Consider the following 17,260-nt stretch of genomic DNA (forward strand, 5'->3'; position numbering starts at 1 on the left):
TGACAACTAATTGTGGCAGTAATTATGGTAAGCGAAAGCCTGTTCAGATTCTTGATGGAAATTTATTTGGAAAGTGTAAATCAATTAATTTATCCGACCTTTTCTTATTAATAAATTTAATGCTTTTAATTACCATCTTAAATTGACAATCAATGATAGCATCTTTCTCTCCCTTAATTGGGTATTCACAACCTAAAAACCTACACGGCTTTTCTTCTTGCTGGGATTGGCCATTAGACTTTTTAGATGAGAGGGAAACCTTTTTCCGCCCGACAACTTCACTTATATATTTTTTCCGCCCGACAACTTCACTTATATATTTTTCTTTCTGTTTTTTCATGCACCTGGCATGCGAAATCAACACTGAATAAACGGATCAATTTTGACTTTTCCTTCGTTGGTTCTCCATTTCTCAATGGTAGTGGGACATTGATGACTACTATGGGGGATGGCCATCCTATAAGACTTTTCTGTGGCCACAAATCTATTGAAGCATGACTGAATTAAATTCCAGATTTAAGTCATCAATGTGCTACTAATTACGATTTCTTTGACTTCGACCGATTGCGGTCTTGGAATGGTTTTGCAGGAACAATAGTCATAAAAAATGCAAAGACCTTAACTGTTGGCATTTGGTATTATTCTCAATATAAATGAATTTTTTACATAAATAAATTAATACCATAATATGATTTATATATCAAATAAAAATGTCACATTAAACTAAAATTTATCTTAAAAGTCAGGTAAGATTATTGTAGAGGCATTAACAGAGGTGATTTTTCAAGCAAGAACATTTTCACGTGGCATGGGCATCCCTGACCCCGAGATATCTTGGATTTTATTGATGCACACGTGCAATAGTTACGAACCCACGTCGGGGCTTAGCCACCAAGAGTGAGCAACTGATTTCAGACAGCTTATTCGTATGCACAATTGCTTCAAACAATTTTTGACTTGAAGAAGATCTTATCATAATGCCATCCGATTCAGATTATTTTCTTACCCCAATCCATCAAATTGAGTAGTTTCCACTAGGTAATTCGTTTTTGTCCTGCAAATGTCAGCATAGGGCAAATAGCTAATTACAGGAACAAGAAGATAATTTGAAGAGCAGAGATACGGGTTTTGAATTTTGTGAATGTACAAAATCTATCAAGTGTCGATAATTCAAAGAGAAGTTCATGGGAGCCCGTATAAGGGCCATATTTAGGCCATAAGTGCATGGAACCAGAAGAGAATGGGATAACATGTGCAGTACGTAACTCATAAATGCCTTAGCTTACCAAAATAAATATTTATGACTAAAATGCAACAGCCGGCCACGGACAGTAGAGTTAGGACAATAGTATTAAATAATTATTCACCACAAGACTTGGAAAATCTTCAAGTCAAATGATCTCTATTTAACAACTTTTTGAATACGATTTTTTTTTTTTGAAGAATCTGCACATGAGGAAAAGACTTCCCTAGTAAAGCTCATTTTCTTTTCGCAGCCAAAAATCTACTATATATATAGATACAGGGGCGGAGTTAGTCAAATTTTATTAAGAACACCAAACACAGTTAAATAAGAGTTAAAAATTTTTACAAATTAATATATTAAATTCAATCAATAATAAAAATATTGATAATAGAAATATGAAACTAAATATAAAATTATAATTTGTAAAATATAAATAGTTAAAAACGATATATAAGATTAATAATTTTTTTTTATATAATCAGAATTATTTAACTACTATATATTTAAGAGAATTTCATTTTAACTAAATATAAAATGTAAAGTATATTAAAAAAATATACTCAAGTTAATTTCCTCTTACATAATCAAGATTAATAAAAAAATGATACGTTAATGAAATTTTAAGTAATAATGTAATATTACAATTTATATTTGAAAATTATATAATAATTTATTAATTTTTAAAGATTAAAATCATAAAAAATAAAATTTATGTAACATAAAAAAAAGAACATGGCAAGTAGAAGGTAGCTACCACATATTACATAACAAAAAAGAAAAAAAAAGAACATAGTTAATGGTTTGTAGAAATTTGAGAAAGAATATTTATATAAACTTATAACATATGAACAAATAGAATTAAAATAAAAAAATAAAAAAATAAAAAATAAAATTAATAATATAAATTAAAAAAATTTAAAATTGAATGAGATAAGTGAAATTATTTTATTATTTTATATTTATATTAATCATTAAATAAAACATTATTTTGAGGGAGCAAGTAATAGAATATATAAAAAAATTAAAAATTTTTATAGGTTATGAAAAAAATTTTAAAAGCTTTGGGGGGGCCATCACATAAGGAGGCTCCGTCCCTGTATATATATACACACATATATTTCTCGTAGAGGGAGAGGGAGAGATTAATGAGAAAGCAACCCTTAAAACGAAAAACATGCCTAAAGTCATATTAACTCCAAAGCAAAGTCCCCACATGTAGTAAATTCATATTCAAACACAGAATCAATAGTATAATAATGCATGAACCTCAAGTAAACGTCACTATTTGCTTAATAACTCGAGATTAGATTTCTAACATAAGATATAGGGATATGCATGGAACAAGACATAACGTGAAAGTTGGGGAAGATGAGGAATAAATAAATTTATAATAGTGATGAATTCCATAACAAACATAACGTGAGCTTAACTTAAAACTAGTCAGATCTAATGAACAAACAATTTTGCTAGCACAATGAAAGTGAAGCTTAATATTGGTAATTGTTAATATTAAAAACAAAGGTAAGAAATTTGCCTGAAGCAAATCGATTCGATTGCAAAATTTCCCAACAAAAGAAAAGTGACAGTCACTTGTGCCAAAAGGATGACTCTGGACCTGCATCAAGAGAAAGCATAGATGAATATAGAAACAAATGCTCAGCAATTTACATTTTCTCTTTTCACAATGAAGGCTCCATATTAAATTAGCTTTTATAGAAAGAGAATTCATTACCGAAAGGGACACATAGACAATCGGGGATATTGCTGATTTAATTGTCAAAATTCAACATTGGAAAAATTAATTCAATAAATTCGTACAAACGGAATCATGCGCCATAATATTTCAAAGAATTGAACGGTATGACTGGTAAGTGCAGCCAGACATTATTCTTATAATGTCAGTAAACCTATATTTTTCATATAATATTTTGCTTTGACCTTTCGCCCTACCATACAAGAATTTTCAAGTTTCTTGCTACAGCACGATACTGACTAATTTAATATGATCTTAGCGTGTTTTTTCCTGGTCTTCAAACAAATTAATCTTTATTTAATGACCTAATTTTCAAGACTAAAACACTTATTTCATCCCAACCTGGCTGGATGATGAAAAAAGATTTAGAAAATAATCAGAACTTTGGAAATGCAAAATATTTTTCTAATAAATGTTTAAGTATAACCATTCACAGAGAGTACAGTCAAGTTTAAATGAAGTGACTGCAGTCATTCTCTTTCTCTGGAGTGCAAAAGAATAGGAACATTCACCAAAACCTTGAATAAAAATTACTAGATTAAGAAAAATCAAGGAACAGAAGATAAATGCAAATACTAAAAAAAACTAACAATGTACTTCACATCTTTTCAAAAAAGAAGCAAGTTATTCTACCTCCTTTCCCTCTTCCAGCCATTATGATGTACGAATCATTACATCCATTCACATTGGTGTCCCAAAGGAAAGGGAACTATCATCTCCTGGTCCATTTGCTGTATCTCCAACATATAAATTAAACAAGACAATAAGGTTTGAAGATGGGATAGAAGTTGTGAGGCAAAAGTAGGAGACAAAAAAATAAGAACTACCTGCACTAGTGCTTAGGGGTTGGTGATTTGCTGTGAGTCAGACCATAGCATTAGGGTCGCCAAAATAGCTATAGTTGCAGTTTCAACACGCAATCGATGAGGCCCAAGACCAACTGCTGTAGAACCTGCTTCAATAATCATATTCACCTCTTTCTCTGTAAAATCTGAAGCACCAGAATGACAATAAGTCATACTAGCTTTCTTTATGGTTTCCAAAAGAAATCAGAAAACCTCAATTAAAGGAACCAATGTCAAGCATGCCTCTGGTCTTTTTTGAAGAAATACAATCTTAAAAATAATTCCAAAACTATAAGTAAGGATTTGAACTGTTGGGCTCATAATGCACAACTCCATTGATTCTCTAAAACTTTAATCTTTGTTTTCTGTTTAGAGTGCTAATTTCTTGCAACAAATGACCATTCACATCTGCAAATGCAGTAAAAGGGTAGGAGGATTAATATGTTGTGCATACTAACCCCCTTCTGGTCCAACTATTATTAGCCCACTAGATTCTGTTCTTGTTGAAGTCAATGCACCAACAAGAGGAGTAGCTTCTGCTATGGCTATAAAAGACAGCTTCGACTTGGCAACCTATAAAGACAAAGGAGGGGAAAAAAAAGTTTTAAGTTCAAGAAAATATGAGAAAGAAAAAAAAATCACTTATCTTGAATACATTAAAGTGAACCATATATAATAAAACAACTATTTTTAAGGAACCACAACCCAATAACAGATGAAAATATAACCAAAATCAGTAAACCACTCATAAACTTCAGCTGGTGCTTGCTAATAAAATTATATGTTTAAAATCGTCATATCAGCATCACAAAAATATTGTCTCGCAAATGAAGAAACAACAAATAAAAATTTGATTGATCATTTGATATAATTGCTATGGTTAGTGCACAACACATTAATACAACATAATAACCACTTAAGTATACAAAGGAAGAAGAACTCACAAGAGGTACAAGATTATCAATCTTCATAGGATGATTCAATTTCATTTCATGCAACCGTTGGCCTACATGAAGATGAAATCACAATTCACAAGAGGTAAAAGGACATCAACGTTCACAAGAGTATTGAACAACCTATAGAGGTAATAACATAAAAATACAAAAAAAAAAAAAAAAAAAACAAAGAAGAAGAAAAACATTTAACACCTTAAAATATCCCTAGTGATAGAGCCAGACTTCTACTGATGCAAATATCAACGTTTAACATAAAAATAAGAAGTAAAATTAATCTGAGAATACATCATAGATATAACTAAAACTGAAGTTACATTGTTTAGTTGCTGCTAAAATGACACGCTGCAATCTTTCCACCCGATTGTCAGCGATGACAGAAGAACGTTCTGTCAGCAAAGGTGTCACACTAGTAGCTCCCAGTTCCTAGAATGTCGAAAACAAAACATAATTAGCAACAGAAAAGTAACATGACAAAAAATTTTTAAGAATATAATGGCTAAAAATGTTTGTGTTTCAAATTTAAGACATACAGTACACTTCTCAACAAGCCAGTCAGCTCGACCACCCTTCAGTGAACCTAAATAGGAAAGGACTTAGCAAATGAAACAGATTTTAGCAAACGTAAGTTTACTTTTAACTTGAAAACTTACCAAAAGCAGCAAATACATGCCACTGGCTCTGCGGAAGAACTAACTTTGGTTCTTCCAAAGCCACAAAATCGATTGCGGTGCGGTCAATGTTTTGTATACACCCTTCTACTAAACCTCCTTTCCCGTTGAAGAGCTCTATTCTTTATACGCCAGTATTTTAAAAGAATAAAAACAATTTAACCAAAGCCCAGAGTTTTTATGAGTTTAGAAGAGAAAAAACTTAACACATTTGAAGGGAAAAAAAATGAAATTATATGATGGAGTGATGATAAGGAGTACCTGTCGTCAGTTTTCAACCTTAGAACTTTAGTCATATGCCAAAATTCATCTCCTTGTACGCGAATAACACCGCCCTGCACTTGTACATTTGCAAATAATTGGATACAGATTTCAACTTTTAGCTAAGAAATAAATACGTTGATAAAGAGATTGCCTTGGAAGAAGGAAGAGTTTCAGAGAAGAAGCGAGGAAGGCCACCGCGAGACTGGTTGGTGTATGCAGCAGGAGGTGTAGACGAGAATGCTCGCAAGTTAAATGGTTTAGTAAGCCAAGGACGCTTCAATAGCTCCGTGAATCGAGGTCGTAAAGTTCCTAAGGTTTGCATTTCCTAGCAACAATCAGAGCCAAAAAAAAAAACAAAAGAAAGCCAATATTTCGCCCCGTTTGGTTTCTGAGAAAATTCGATTCCTTTTTCCTGGGGAAAAAGAAACAAACACGACGGTAACGGTAACTCCCTTTCTGGATTTTGGGTTTTCAAGAAGCGGTAGAGCCGTCGCAGGAACAACCACTAAAACGACGCCGTTCATTTTTCTTATGTCCTCAAACGCTACGTTTCACTGGGATGCGCCCTTCTTTAGTTCATCTGCTTTTGTTCACCAAAATGCCAGAGCCAAGAGAGTTGTAAGTAGTACTAGCCAAATTTGTCGAGTCAATTACTCTTTTGCAGAAATATCTCCTTGCACCTAATTGCAGTTTCTTGGTCTGAATTTTATCAAAACAAGGGTATGAATTCTAATACTATAAAACCAAAATACTCCATCACATACAAAAGAGCATATAGAACAACATATTTAATTTCTTCACCAGTAAATAAAACATGGTAGCAAAATTCTAATTAAGCACCCTTTTTTTCCTTAGACAAAATACATACAAACAAAAGGGGCATCTTACAAATATACTAGCAATTCCCACACTGCTACCATTTCATCTTTTCTTTTTACCAAAAAGACCCACATTCTTGATTTCTACGCCCCTTAACCCATAGCCTAAACTAACCCAAATCCTCCTCCTCATCACCACCATCGTTGCCAATGCCATCCCCTTCAAACCCATTTCCCAGTTCACAAATCCTCTTCCAAACCTCCTCAGGCACCGGCATAACCGACAACCTCGGCTGTCTAAACATCACAAACCCTTTCAACTCCCCATCCTGTTTCATGTCCTTTAAGTCCACTCGCCTCCTCATCTCCCCAACCGCTTTCACATCCACCACCACCTCACTGTTTTTATCACCGCTCTCTGAGTACCATTCCTTCACCACGCTGACCACGCCCACCACGCAGCGAGCACTGGCGCCCGAGTGGTAGAAGAAACAGAGATCGCCCTCTTTCATGGACTTGAGGTGTTTCTGGGCTTGCTTGTTCTTGACACCATCCCATTTGGTTACACCTCCGTTTGCTGCTTGGTCTTCCCACGACCACTCTCCAGGTTCTGTCTTCAGCAGCCAGTATTGCTTTCCTTTCACCATTTTCCCCATTTTTGGATTTTTTCTGTTTCTTTGTGGGTTTTGCTTTATAGCATGGAAAGATTTATTGGCGGAAGCACTCGGCTCCGTAAGTGCTTTGTTCGGCCCATTGGTACAGTGCAACACTGCAAGTACCTAAAAGAAATGAGCGAAAGCCCAAAGCAACATTGTTCTATAGTTTTCACACATGGGCCAATTGCCCCAAAGATGACCTTTTCCTGATCACGCCCTCAAGTATTTCTATCTGCGAACAAAGTTTGGATTTGCAGAGTGTAGTTTGGCTCAAGTGGTAAATGAAGAGAAGGTAAGAAATTAAGTTCCACTTCGAATTATTTTAATTAAAAACCAACTTAGAGGGAAAAAACTGCCAACAAAAATGTCAAAACCAGACGAGAATGTGACGCTTGATAAATTAATTAGTAGATGAAGCAGCTTATAAGGTACGGCATGGGGATCACGGATCACCTAATGTTAATTGTCAACCAAATCCATGAGAAATGAGATGGACACTACCTGTAATAGATATATGCTAGAAGAAGGAAGAAAATGGCAAGTAGTGGAGTAATGGCCAACCAAGAGACAACCACTCTTTTCCCTAGTCAAATATCATGGCATCACCATCATGGCAAATTGGGCTATGGCTGCTTCATTGTCATCATAATGTTATAGCATGAGAATCCACAAATGAAAGGACATTCAACCTGATCAAGGAACACATTCCCACTTGTGGTAAAAAAAATTCCAAGTGCCATTTATTTTATTTTTTTTTTAGTCCATTCGTATTTGGATTGGTGGTGTTTCTCATTTATATAAGATGATTAATGATGTTTGCACACTATTCTTAACCACGCTAATACCGTTCTTGAACTTTTTCTGGACTTCGCTGTTTGAAATTTTTACAAGGTCAAGAAGCCAATGACACAAGCATAGTAGTCAAATGAATGAATTTGAATGGTTAATTTGATTATTCAAGTTACACTCCAATAAAAGATTAAGCAAGTTTCAATAATCCTCTCAAAGTCGTATTTATCATAATAGCACATTCTAAGAAAGGAAATGCATGGTCTTTATGAGATGAAAGAAATTTATCTCTCTTCATGGGTTTTCATATGTATTCAAAAGAAAAGAAAAGAAAATAATAACCATATGATCAAATTTTAGTTGTTATATTATCGTTTCTTTTCTAAATTGTATCATCAACATTTTATTCATAAAATATGTTAATTTTTATATGTGAAAGAATGTGACCGTCATGTGTTTAATTATTGCCATATTAGAGTAATATTTGAGATCGAAGCTTGTACTAGCCAGTAATGGCTAGAACTACCAGCCACATTATCATGCCATGTCCCAATTCCACATTAATTTCGGTAGTGAATTGTCATAGAAAGTTTTGAAAGCACTTGTGGCTATGGTTGGAGCAGCGAAGTCTCAGTTTGATGGCAGTACTCTCCATTGATATCAAACCTGCCTTCATTTTCAACCCAAAAAGAGAGAGCCATGAAACAAAGGCTGGCATGTGAATGGGTGCTTGCAAAAGGACCCTGTCCCAAACATCAAGTGTATTTATGAATGCATTAATTTGGTCAATGAAAGAAGATTTAACTGCAACGGTCATACGTGCGTTCACACTTAGTGATAATAAACATACAGAAACAGTCTTAGTTTTTGTGGAGCCCTTTGAAGCCACATATTGCTGTGCTTTGAATCATGAAAAAATTAATTATGGCAAAGATAATGTCTTGCACCAAAACTAAAAGACAAATGGGTCTTAATCCTTCATGGCATTTCCAAAGTGTACGATCATTAATGCTGCTTGCCAATTATAATTTTACATTGCCTGGTTAATTATTTAATCCTTGTTTTTATCTGCAAACTAACAATGAAGAAATTATCAATGTTAACAATGTGAATTAATGTATTGGTTCTAGACCAGGTTTTATGCCTCTTTTTTTACCGGATTTTATGCACACATTATTGAGGAAGCCTTGTTTCTTCATACATGAACAATGTTTTGGAAAATGGGATCAATGAAATTGCGGAGAAGAATGAATCAAGTGCAATAGGTGAAGCTAGATGAAGAAAATAACAAAGGGATTCGTTGTGAAAATTGAAAAGTCAGCCATTTCTTTCTTTTTTTTCTTTTTCTTAAGAAAACATTTTCCCTGGTACAACAGTTGAAGTCTAGAAGATGTTACCATCAAGGGGATATTTGAATAACAAAGAAAATGCTTACACATTCGTGAACGAAGAAACCTTTTTCAATATTTTATTTGTCTTGCTCATTGACAAGTAACAATTTTTTATGCTAATTAGAGAAGGATTGGCTTCAATTTCACCGTTTCATGAAGATGCATTTGAGCCATTATGCTATTAGCTAATATATGCACAAAACCTATAAGCTTTCAATTTACTAATCCGATTAATTTCATCAAAAGAAAACCTTAGTCCAATTAGAACAGGAATGCATAAAGAATCTGCAAGAAGATTGTCCAAACAACAATGAATGCTTCATAGCATAAATTATTCCTTTTCTCTAGTGTTGAATATTCATGTCGATAAGTGGGTTATGACTTGATCTCTTCAGGCAAAAGAAATGGCTAATTTCCTTGATATCCCTATTGGGAAAAGGGGGTTTCTGCCCTTTTATATTTTCTTCTTGACTTCTTTTGCCTTTCACTTTCTAATTTACATTAATTTAGCATAATTTAGCACACCCACTGTGCCATATATTGAATATTAAGCTGATGCCCAAATCTCTGGCAATGTTTGGAAATAAAATTATTGAAACATATAATAGAAATTTCACTAGTATCTATGCCATATATTACACTGGTTTAAACAACCAGAAAAATTCTCCTACATGAATAGAAGAATCAAAACGGTATTTATCCACAAAACCTCCCTGAAGTTGAAAAGTTATCTGAACCTGATAAAAGAACCACACAAATTATGAATAAACTATAAGAAAGTAACTATGTATGACAACATCGACAGGTCAAGGCTTGCTCTTCTGGGTGTAGATGTAATCAATGTGAGCTGCAAGTGTTCTCCTCATCAAGCACTCTTCTTCCTCAATTCCCTCGCAGCTGTCCTCCACCTGAACCTTCTCTGCTTCAACATCCTGAAAAGTTCACAAACAAATCATCAGAAAAAGAATTAAACTTATAGAAGACCCACCCTCTTAACGGATACTCGTTCCAACCATCAGCTTGTTAATGATCAATATAAACAGAGTTAGGAGAGGAAATTCTGTTTCAAAACAGAGGAAGTTCCATACGTACCAGATGTTGAGTTTTGATTGGAGTAGCATGATCTGAATAAGCAGCAGGTTCGGGGCGGGCGGCAGCGGCACAAGATAATGTGAAGAGGAGGAGGAACACGATCATGCAAAAGGCGCTGACCTTGGAAGACATTTTTTTGGCTTTCTAGAGAGTTGGCGAGGATGGCCAGAAACATGGATAGCAAACGACTGTGCAGGGGTCAATTTATACACATTGTCAAGATGTAAGGGCAAACAATAAAATAAAGATTGAAGGGCAAATGGGTAATTATGGTAGAAGATTCTCACCTGTACTTGATAAATAAATTAATCCAGAAAAATGTAGGACCTTCTCTTTTTTCAATTTATGTATCTTTGAAAATTTTATGCGTAAATTACTTCTGTAGTCCCTAAACTTTGAGTTAAATATCATTTTGGTCTCTGTAATTTAAAAAGTATCTTGTTGGTCTTTATACTTTTGATGGTGTAACAAAATGATTTTTTTTATTAATATTTTAAAGTCTAACGTTAGGTACCAACTTGTAACACATGTTTAACACATGATTAAGGATATAATCGAGTCGAGACAAGTCAAGCGGAGTTGATCCAATGTCAAACTTGAGCTCAACTTGATTAAAAACCTTGAAACTGAACTCGATTGAGCTTTACATTTTTATGCTCAAGATCAACTTGAAATTTAATTAAGCTATTTGGATTCGACTTAATTAGACTCGATTATCATTAATTTATAAAAAAATTTCAAAACTCTATTGGAACTTGGGCTTGAATTTGATATAAAAACTCAAATAAAATTTTAAAATATATAAATAAATATTTTATTACATTTATATATATACAATATTAAAAAATTCAAAAGCTTGCGAGCCACTCAGGTAGACTGTTACAAAACTTTAATTCGGCTTGATAAAAAGCAATTGAATTAGAGTATTCTTCAAGTCCAATATGAGTAGCTCATGAGTAGATTGACTCATTGATATTCCTATGCATACCAAATACGTGTAATATGATGTGTAGAAGAGTAATTACATGGATTTTACATTTCATTTTTTTACTTTTCATTTTTATTTTCTTTTTTCTCTCTTCCTCTTGCTCTCTCTCTTCCATCGACCAAAGGTCGGTTGACAATGGTAGAGGGTCGTATTTGGCTCAACCAACTTTGTGACCACTATTGAAGCTAAATACAGTCTTTTACCATCACTAACTGATCTTTAATCAATAGTGAAGAGAGAGAGAAAAAGAGAAGAAAGAAAAAAAATACAGATATAAAATTAAAATATTAAAGAACAAAACGAAAAAATATAATTTAAAATAAATAAGTTTTATATTTTATATTTTTAATAAATATTCTTTACTTTTCTTTTATAATATAAAATTTTTAAATTAAATTAAATAAAAAAATTTCAAAAAAATAGGCAATGTACAAACGAGCTTACATGTGTTAGATACATGTCACTTAACGAAAATACTGATAAAAAGATTGATTTTGTTATAATGCTGAAGGTTTAGGAATCAATGAGTTAATTTTTAAATTATAGGGACTAAAATGATATGAGCCCAAAACTGTAGGAACCACCGGTAATTGACTCAAAATTTGCCCAAAGTTCTAGAAAGTGAAATTTTCCTCTCTTTTCTTCTCCACACTTCGTACGTCAAGTCAGACGTTATGGGTTGGAATTAAACCTATAGCCGCTCTTTTCTTCTTCTTACGATACTCCAAAATTCTCTTCCTGATTTGTCTATTTTTATGCTCTAGAATTTCTTAGAGGGGGCAGTTTTACTTTGGTTGAATTTAAATTCGTAATATGAATTGGATTTATACCTAATTAAAGCTTGACCACGTGATTTATAAAAAAAAAAAAAAAAAAAAAAATGTGGCAGCTTTAGAAACATGATTTTGTTTAACGTGCTTTGGCATCGTCAACGCCTCGCCATATTATGATTACCATGTAATCAAACATCTACCGTGCGTAATTATGATTACACATGTGAAGGATGTAGGGATGCTAACTGTTTTAGAGGGCAAAAGGATACTAGGATTTTAAGAATAGGAGTTTGACTCTATTCATATACTGATCATCCATCTTAATCCTTGGTTTAAGTTATAACTTATAATTATACCAACAGCCATTGATTTTGGGATGAAATTAGAATCTCAACAATAAATAAGACTAAGTTATGTGGTCCTAAAATGTTGTTAACTAGCCCCTTTTTTAAAAAAAAAAATTAGTAAAATTAATGATCATATATATCTGCATTCTGAAATATAGACCAACAACCCAAACCCAAAAATTAGCCTAATTATAATACTATACAAAAAATGAAATATTGTCACAAAATCATGAAAATTACTATATATATTTCTCCTAGACCTTGGCAAATTAAATATGAAGAAAAGGCATAATGAGGTGCATCAAATTCAGGGAGCAAAACTTGTAATGCAAAATTATGATGACTTATGGCATGCTCTTAGGGCATGCCAAATGGATGAGTGAGTGGTCCAATTTGGTCAAGGTCATGTTTATGGCAGCAAACCAATGGCAAATGGGGTCCTTCAAGAATGATGACGGTTCAGCTCATAAGTAATAATCAATCATGTTCTCCATTTGAATGAGTAAAATTTTCAACATTAGCCCCCTCAAAGCAACAACGAATGGATATATATTAATTATATGTTCCCAACAAAAATAGTAATAAAAATAAAAAGAAGACGCAATAAATTAAATTAAAAAGATTTTGCACATTAATTAAAGGTAGAGGGTGGGTTGGGGGGTGGACGGCTAGCGTTTATAAATAAATGAAAGTATAAAAGAGAAAAGTAAGAATCTAAGCATGACAATTGGTGAAGGGAGAAGGTTGTGCAGTGAGCTTTGGTTGGACATGGCAACTTTACGGGTAAAGTTAGTTCACTATCCAAGTCCACTGTTTAATCTACACGAGTTTCTTCTTTGCAAGGACAACTGTGTGCAGCTGGTCATTGTCATCTCACCATCTCACAGCAACAAACGTGCCGTTGAGGTTACCCTGTTGCATGCCATCTTAGTTTGTTCATGCAAAGTTGATATTTAAAAAACATTGTTGGATGTGTGATCACTATTGTTTTTTCGTTTCATTTTCTTATAATTAATTAAATTGGAAAATGGAGATTCGAACTTGGAAAGTCTTTATGTGTTTAGCCACATAAATAGTTACATTGTAAACTTGTACTCACTTATACATATATATAGAATGGAAAGTTGAGTCTGGACCTCTCACCTCTGATCTCTCTCTCAAGACTTGGTAAAAGTATGAGTTTCATATATATGGCTCCAATCTCTACACCACTTGTCGCTTGCTTCCTGTTTTGGCCAACCTGATGATCAACTGGTTCAATGTTCATGGCCACTACTAAGCTTCACCCTCCTAACTAGCCCTGCCAATATATATATATTGTCAGATACCATTCGGAGAGGTTGAGGAACCTCACCAGGGTTCAACATATAACTAGCCAACCAAATAACCAATGCAAAACCTACTCTCTGAACTGATTATATATATACACACACACACAAAACTCAATAATTAATTAAGTTCAAGATCTGATCAAAACCATCAACATATAGAATTTTTAGCTTAACCTGTTAAGCCCTTCTGACACCACAATCAATGTAATTCTTACGTTTCGGCCAAGCAAGTCCTATAATATAGGGCTATATATTGTTTGGAATGGAACAAAAACGACACTTAGAAAAATGAAAAGGAAAACATATGATAATTGGATGCGCCGAGACTAGAGTGAACTCTTAAGAGTGCACAAAGACTAAGTCCTGGACGACAGCCACTGCTTGGAAGCATAGCAACTAAGGTAACAATTCAAGGGTATTGCAATTATGAATAATGATTTATAATAAGTGCAAAACATGCAACACAAGATGTACTAAGACAATCACTTTGTTGAATTTAAATCATACATGTATTCAATGAACTTCGCTATATTTTCAGGCGGAAGAACGAAGTGCAATGGTGCAGGCAGAATCAGCATCCTTGGCAGTTTCCTGCTGCGCTGCAATGAGCATTGTCATGGAAACATTGAATTTCATTCCAAAATTTGCCTCCCAGCTCGATGTCTGGCACCTACTTTGCCCAAAGAAACAAGCTACTCTTCTACTGGGACCTACCCACATGATGAGAACCATATTGAAATCAGCCTAAAATATAAAAAAAAAAAACACACAAGACCTCAGGGTTTGGTTTAGTAAGTACTAACTAGATGTCGTCAATCAAATAAGAATATTGCTCAGATTGAGTCATCAATCACAACTAACAACAACATTGCCCTTCATAAATGTCTAAACATCCAGTTAAATAAATTAAAGAATATTAATGCATAGTATTCTAGTATGCCTCTTAACTATATTCATATGCTTTTAAAATTATAATGGGGGGGTCATCAATCAACAAGAAGATTGCCTTTGTTTGAAAATTCCAGTTGTCCCCAGTGGGGAATAAATGATTGCCTTGGCGCCTATATGCTTGCCTTTCACTCCAACAAAAACCAAAAGCTCATTTCTCTTATCTTCTCTTTCTCTCTGTTTGCAATAGGTTCTCCTTTTTCATCCAACACTGACAGACATTCCCTGTCTGTTCCAATCATCAATTTTGCACTCTATCCGTCCACTCCCCTCCCCCTACTCACTCTCTCCTCTCCACTGAATTTTGCAACTTCAATGGCTTCTCGTGCAATTAAGTCAACAACCGCAAAACAGCTCAAGGAGCATCTCCAAGAGCAACAAGAGCCTTTTACTTTGAGCATATACCTTTCTGAAAGAGGGTATTTGGTGAAATGCTTGAGCTCTAATGGTCGAAATGGTTGCTGCCAGATCAATTTATTTAAGAACCTGAGCAGACCACGCAGTTACAACTTGAACAAGAAAATGGTTTTAATCTCCACAAGGATCGTCAAGTCGATACTGTACAAACTTGTTTCCTCTAATGACATCCAGGAGCCTTCTTGTCGCAGTGATAAAGCCCACCAAGATGAATTTCAGACTGCAGAAACAAATGGTTTTACCGAGGTGAAGGCTCTAACTCCATTTGGCGCCTTTCCCAGCTGCGCTCCTGAAGAGGAACCTCTGCCTTTGAAACATTGCAGAACTTCTCAAGCCTCAAATGTTGGTTATGTGGAACAACAAAAGGTACTGAAACATCTATTTTAGCTTTTTGTCAAAAAACCTACAGCAAAAAGCTCAGCTACTCGCAGTGTTAAACACAGACAGCTAGAGAGACAAACCCCAATGCATGAGAGATATAAGAAGCAACTCGGTCTGTTTTTTCTTGTTTTAAGAAAGCGTAAGCTCTTTTTATCTAGCGTCAACTCACATTGCTTGCAGACTCTTACAGATAAAACCTGTCAAAGGACATGCACTCAAGAGAAGCACCTCAACCTTATGTCAATGTTAAATACATTATCATCCGACAAAGGTTAGTATCTTTTTCTCTTTTTATTTTTAATCTATTTGCTTTCTAGAGTTTGACCCTGTGCTTCTCATGGAAACAGTGCATCACATCATAACAAGACAAGAAAGCCTATCAAGTAGGAGTTCCACTCTGACCGAAAATGCTGGAGGAAACTTCATGTTTACAACTTTTCCCTGGAAGTGGCTAGGAAAATCACTAATTGAGAGATACAGCCTCATTGGGTTCAAAGAATCAAAGGAGATAATCGAACCTTGCTCTCCTCAGCACCGGAGAAGCAAAGAGCTTGTGAATAGAAGGAAGCCTTTGTTCAACCTCACAGGGGAACGGGAACCCATCCAGAACAGTGATAGGAAGAATGTCAGAAACAAGTATAACTACATTCACTGGTTCATTGGGGTGGGAAACCCGATCAAAGCAGAGCAAATCTACTCATGCACGAAATACTCTAGAGACTCAAGTATGGATTTCTCTAACACATTAGAAGAATGGAATTATTCCAGGCAAATGCAGAGAAAGATAGGCTTCGAGTTAGGGGATACTATCATGGATGAGATCATTGAGGAAATAATTTACTTACTCCGGCAGTAAAATGGATGAGCTACTCAAGCGCAACAGGCGCAGTCTATGCCCAATTCCATTTCTTTAAACCGAATCATTATTCTGCTACAAAGATAAATGGCTATATGTGTGCACTTCCCCTTGTAAAGTTAAACCAGACACCGAAAGGAACACAAAGAGCATGCAAGTTTACAGGAAAAAGGAGAATAATAAACAGATTTACATATCGACAAAACAAACAAAGGGAAGCAAACAGGAGAACAAATACATAATTTAAAAGCATAAATTTTTTTCTCTTTTTTTTTTTTGGTTTATTTTTTGGGGGGTGTTGGGTGCTATTAGCTAAAGAAATATACCATGCACTATTTCTGTACAGTGAAAATAATACAGATGACATTGATAATCAAGAATTCAAGGAAGATAGAATCAGAACTGACCTACAAATTTGATAGCTAATGGGACGATGCTAGCTGCACTTAGCGACTGTTACAGACTTCAGAAGCTTACACCATTTGCTATCATTAATTTGCAAAGAAAAAGGAAGAATTAACAGATAATGCCAAAATCTGTATCCAATTACTAAAATTTAGGTTGCATGACAATCCCAATAACACAACCAAGCTTTAAATTTTTGCTTGAAACATCCCATCACTGGATGGTAACCAATTACTAAAACCTTGAAAGGCTGAAACCATTGCTTACTTCCCCGCCTTGCAAACAAATGAACATATCATTTTATCTTCTAGAAACTGCTAGTTTCTGTCACAACAA

General features: G+C 34.5%; 4 protein-coding genes across 7 annotated transcripts; 1 reads left to right on the forward strand and 3 right to left on the reverse strand.

Annotated features, from left to right (window-relative positions):
* Positions 1–680: 680 nt before the first annotated feature.
* LOC18608114 (methyltransferase) lies at positions 681–6,359 on the reverse strand. Of its 4 annotated transcripts, XM_088804051.1 has the most exons (11): positions 5,884–6,359; positions 5,730–5,803; positions 5,451–5,590; positions 5,331–5,377; positions 5,115–5,223; positions 4,789–4,850; positions 4,303–4,417; positions 3,827–3,990; positions 3,633–3,730; positions 2,781–2,861; positions 681–1,054 (listed from the first exon to the last, which is right to left on the reverse strand). In XM_088804051.1, exons 1-8 carry the CDS (start codon positions 6,052–6,054, stop codon positions 3,839–3,841), a joined length of 870 nt encoding a protein of 289 aa, XP_088660177.1. In that variant the 5' UTR covers positions 6,055–6,359; the 3' UTR covers positions 681–1,054; positions 2,781–2,861; positions 3,633–3,730; positions 3,827–3,838. The 4 variants fall into 4 exon arrangements, with proteins under 4 accessions (XP_088660177.1, XP_017971965.1, XP_017971966.1 ...); XM_018116476.2 differs by lacking the exon at positions 681–1,054 and having other exon boundaries at positions 2,606–2,861; XM_018116477.2 differs by lacking the exon at positions 681–1,054 and having other exon boundaries at positions 2,606–2,861; positions 3,633–3,736.
* Positions 6,360–6,505: 146 nt separating this feature from the next.
* Positions 6,506–7,328, reverse strand: LOC108660989 (thymocyte nuclear-like protein). The gene has a single exon (XM_018116479.2). The coding sequence runs from the start codon at positions 7,204–7,206 to the stop codon at positions 6,721–6,723; it is 486 nt and encodes a 161-aa protein (XP_017971968.1). The 5' UTR covers positions 7,207–7,328; the 3' UTR covers positions 6,506–6,720.
* Positions 7,329–9,975: 2,647 nt separating this feature from the next.
* Positions 9,976–10,667, reverse strand: LOC18608115 (phytosulfokines-like). The gene is made up of 2 exons (XM_018115089.2): positions 10,479–10,667; positions 9,976–10,318 (listed from the first exon to the last, which is right to left on the reverse strand). The coding sequence occupies exons 1-2, from the start codon at positions 10,608–10,610 to the stop codon at positions 10,193–10,195; spliced, it is 258 nt and encodes an 85-aa protein (XP_017970578.1). The 5' UTR covers positions 10,611–10,667; the 3' UTR covers positions 9,976–10,192.
* A 4,510-nt stretch (positions 10,668–15,177) lies between these two features.
* On the forward strand, positions 15,178–16,612 carry LOC18608116 (uncharacterized). The gene is made up of 3 exons (XM_007042622.3): positions 15,178–15,648; positions 15,844–15,934; positions 16,011–16,612. The coding sequence occupies exons 1-3, from the start codon at positions 15,181–15,183 to the stop codon at positions 16,517–16,519; spliced, it is 1,068 nt and encodes a 355-aa protein (XP_007042684.3). The 5' UTR covers positions 15,178–15,180; the 3' UTR covers positions 16,520–16,612.
* The last annotated feature ends 648 nt before the right edge of the window (positions 16,613–17,260 follow it).

Source organism: Theobroma cacao, chromosome 2 (genome assembly GCF_053813885.1).
Source record: "Theobroma cacao isolate CCN51 chromosome 2, ASM5381388v1, whole genome shotgun sequence".
NCBI classification, from domain to species: Eukaryota; Viridiplantae; Streptophyta; class Magnoliopsida; order Malvales; family Malvaceae; genus Theobroma; species Theobroma cacao.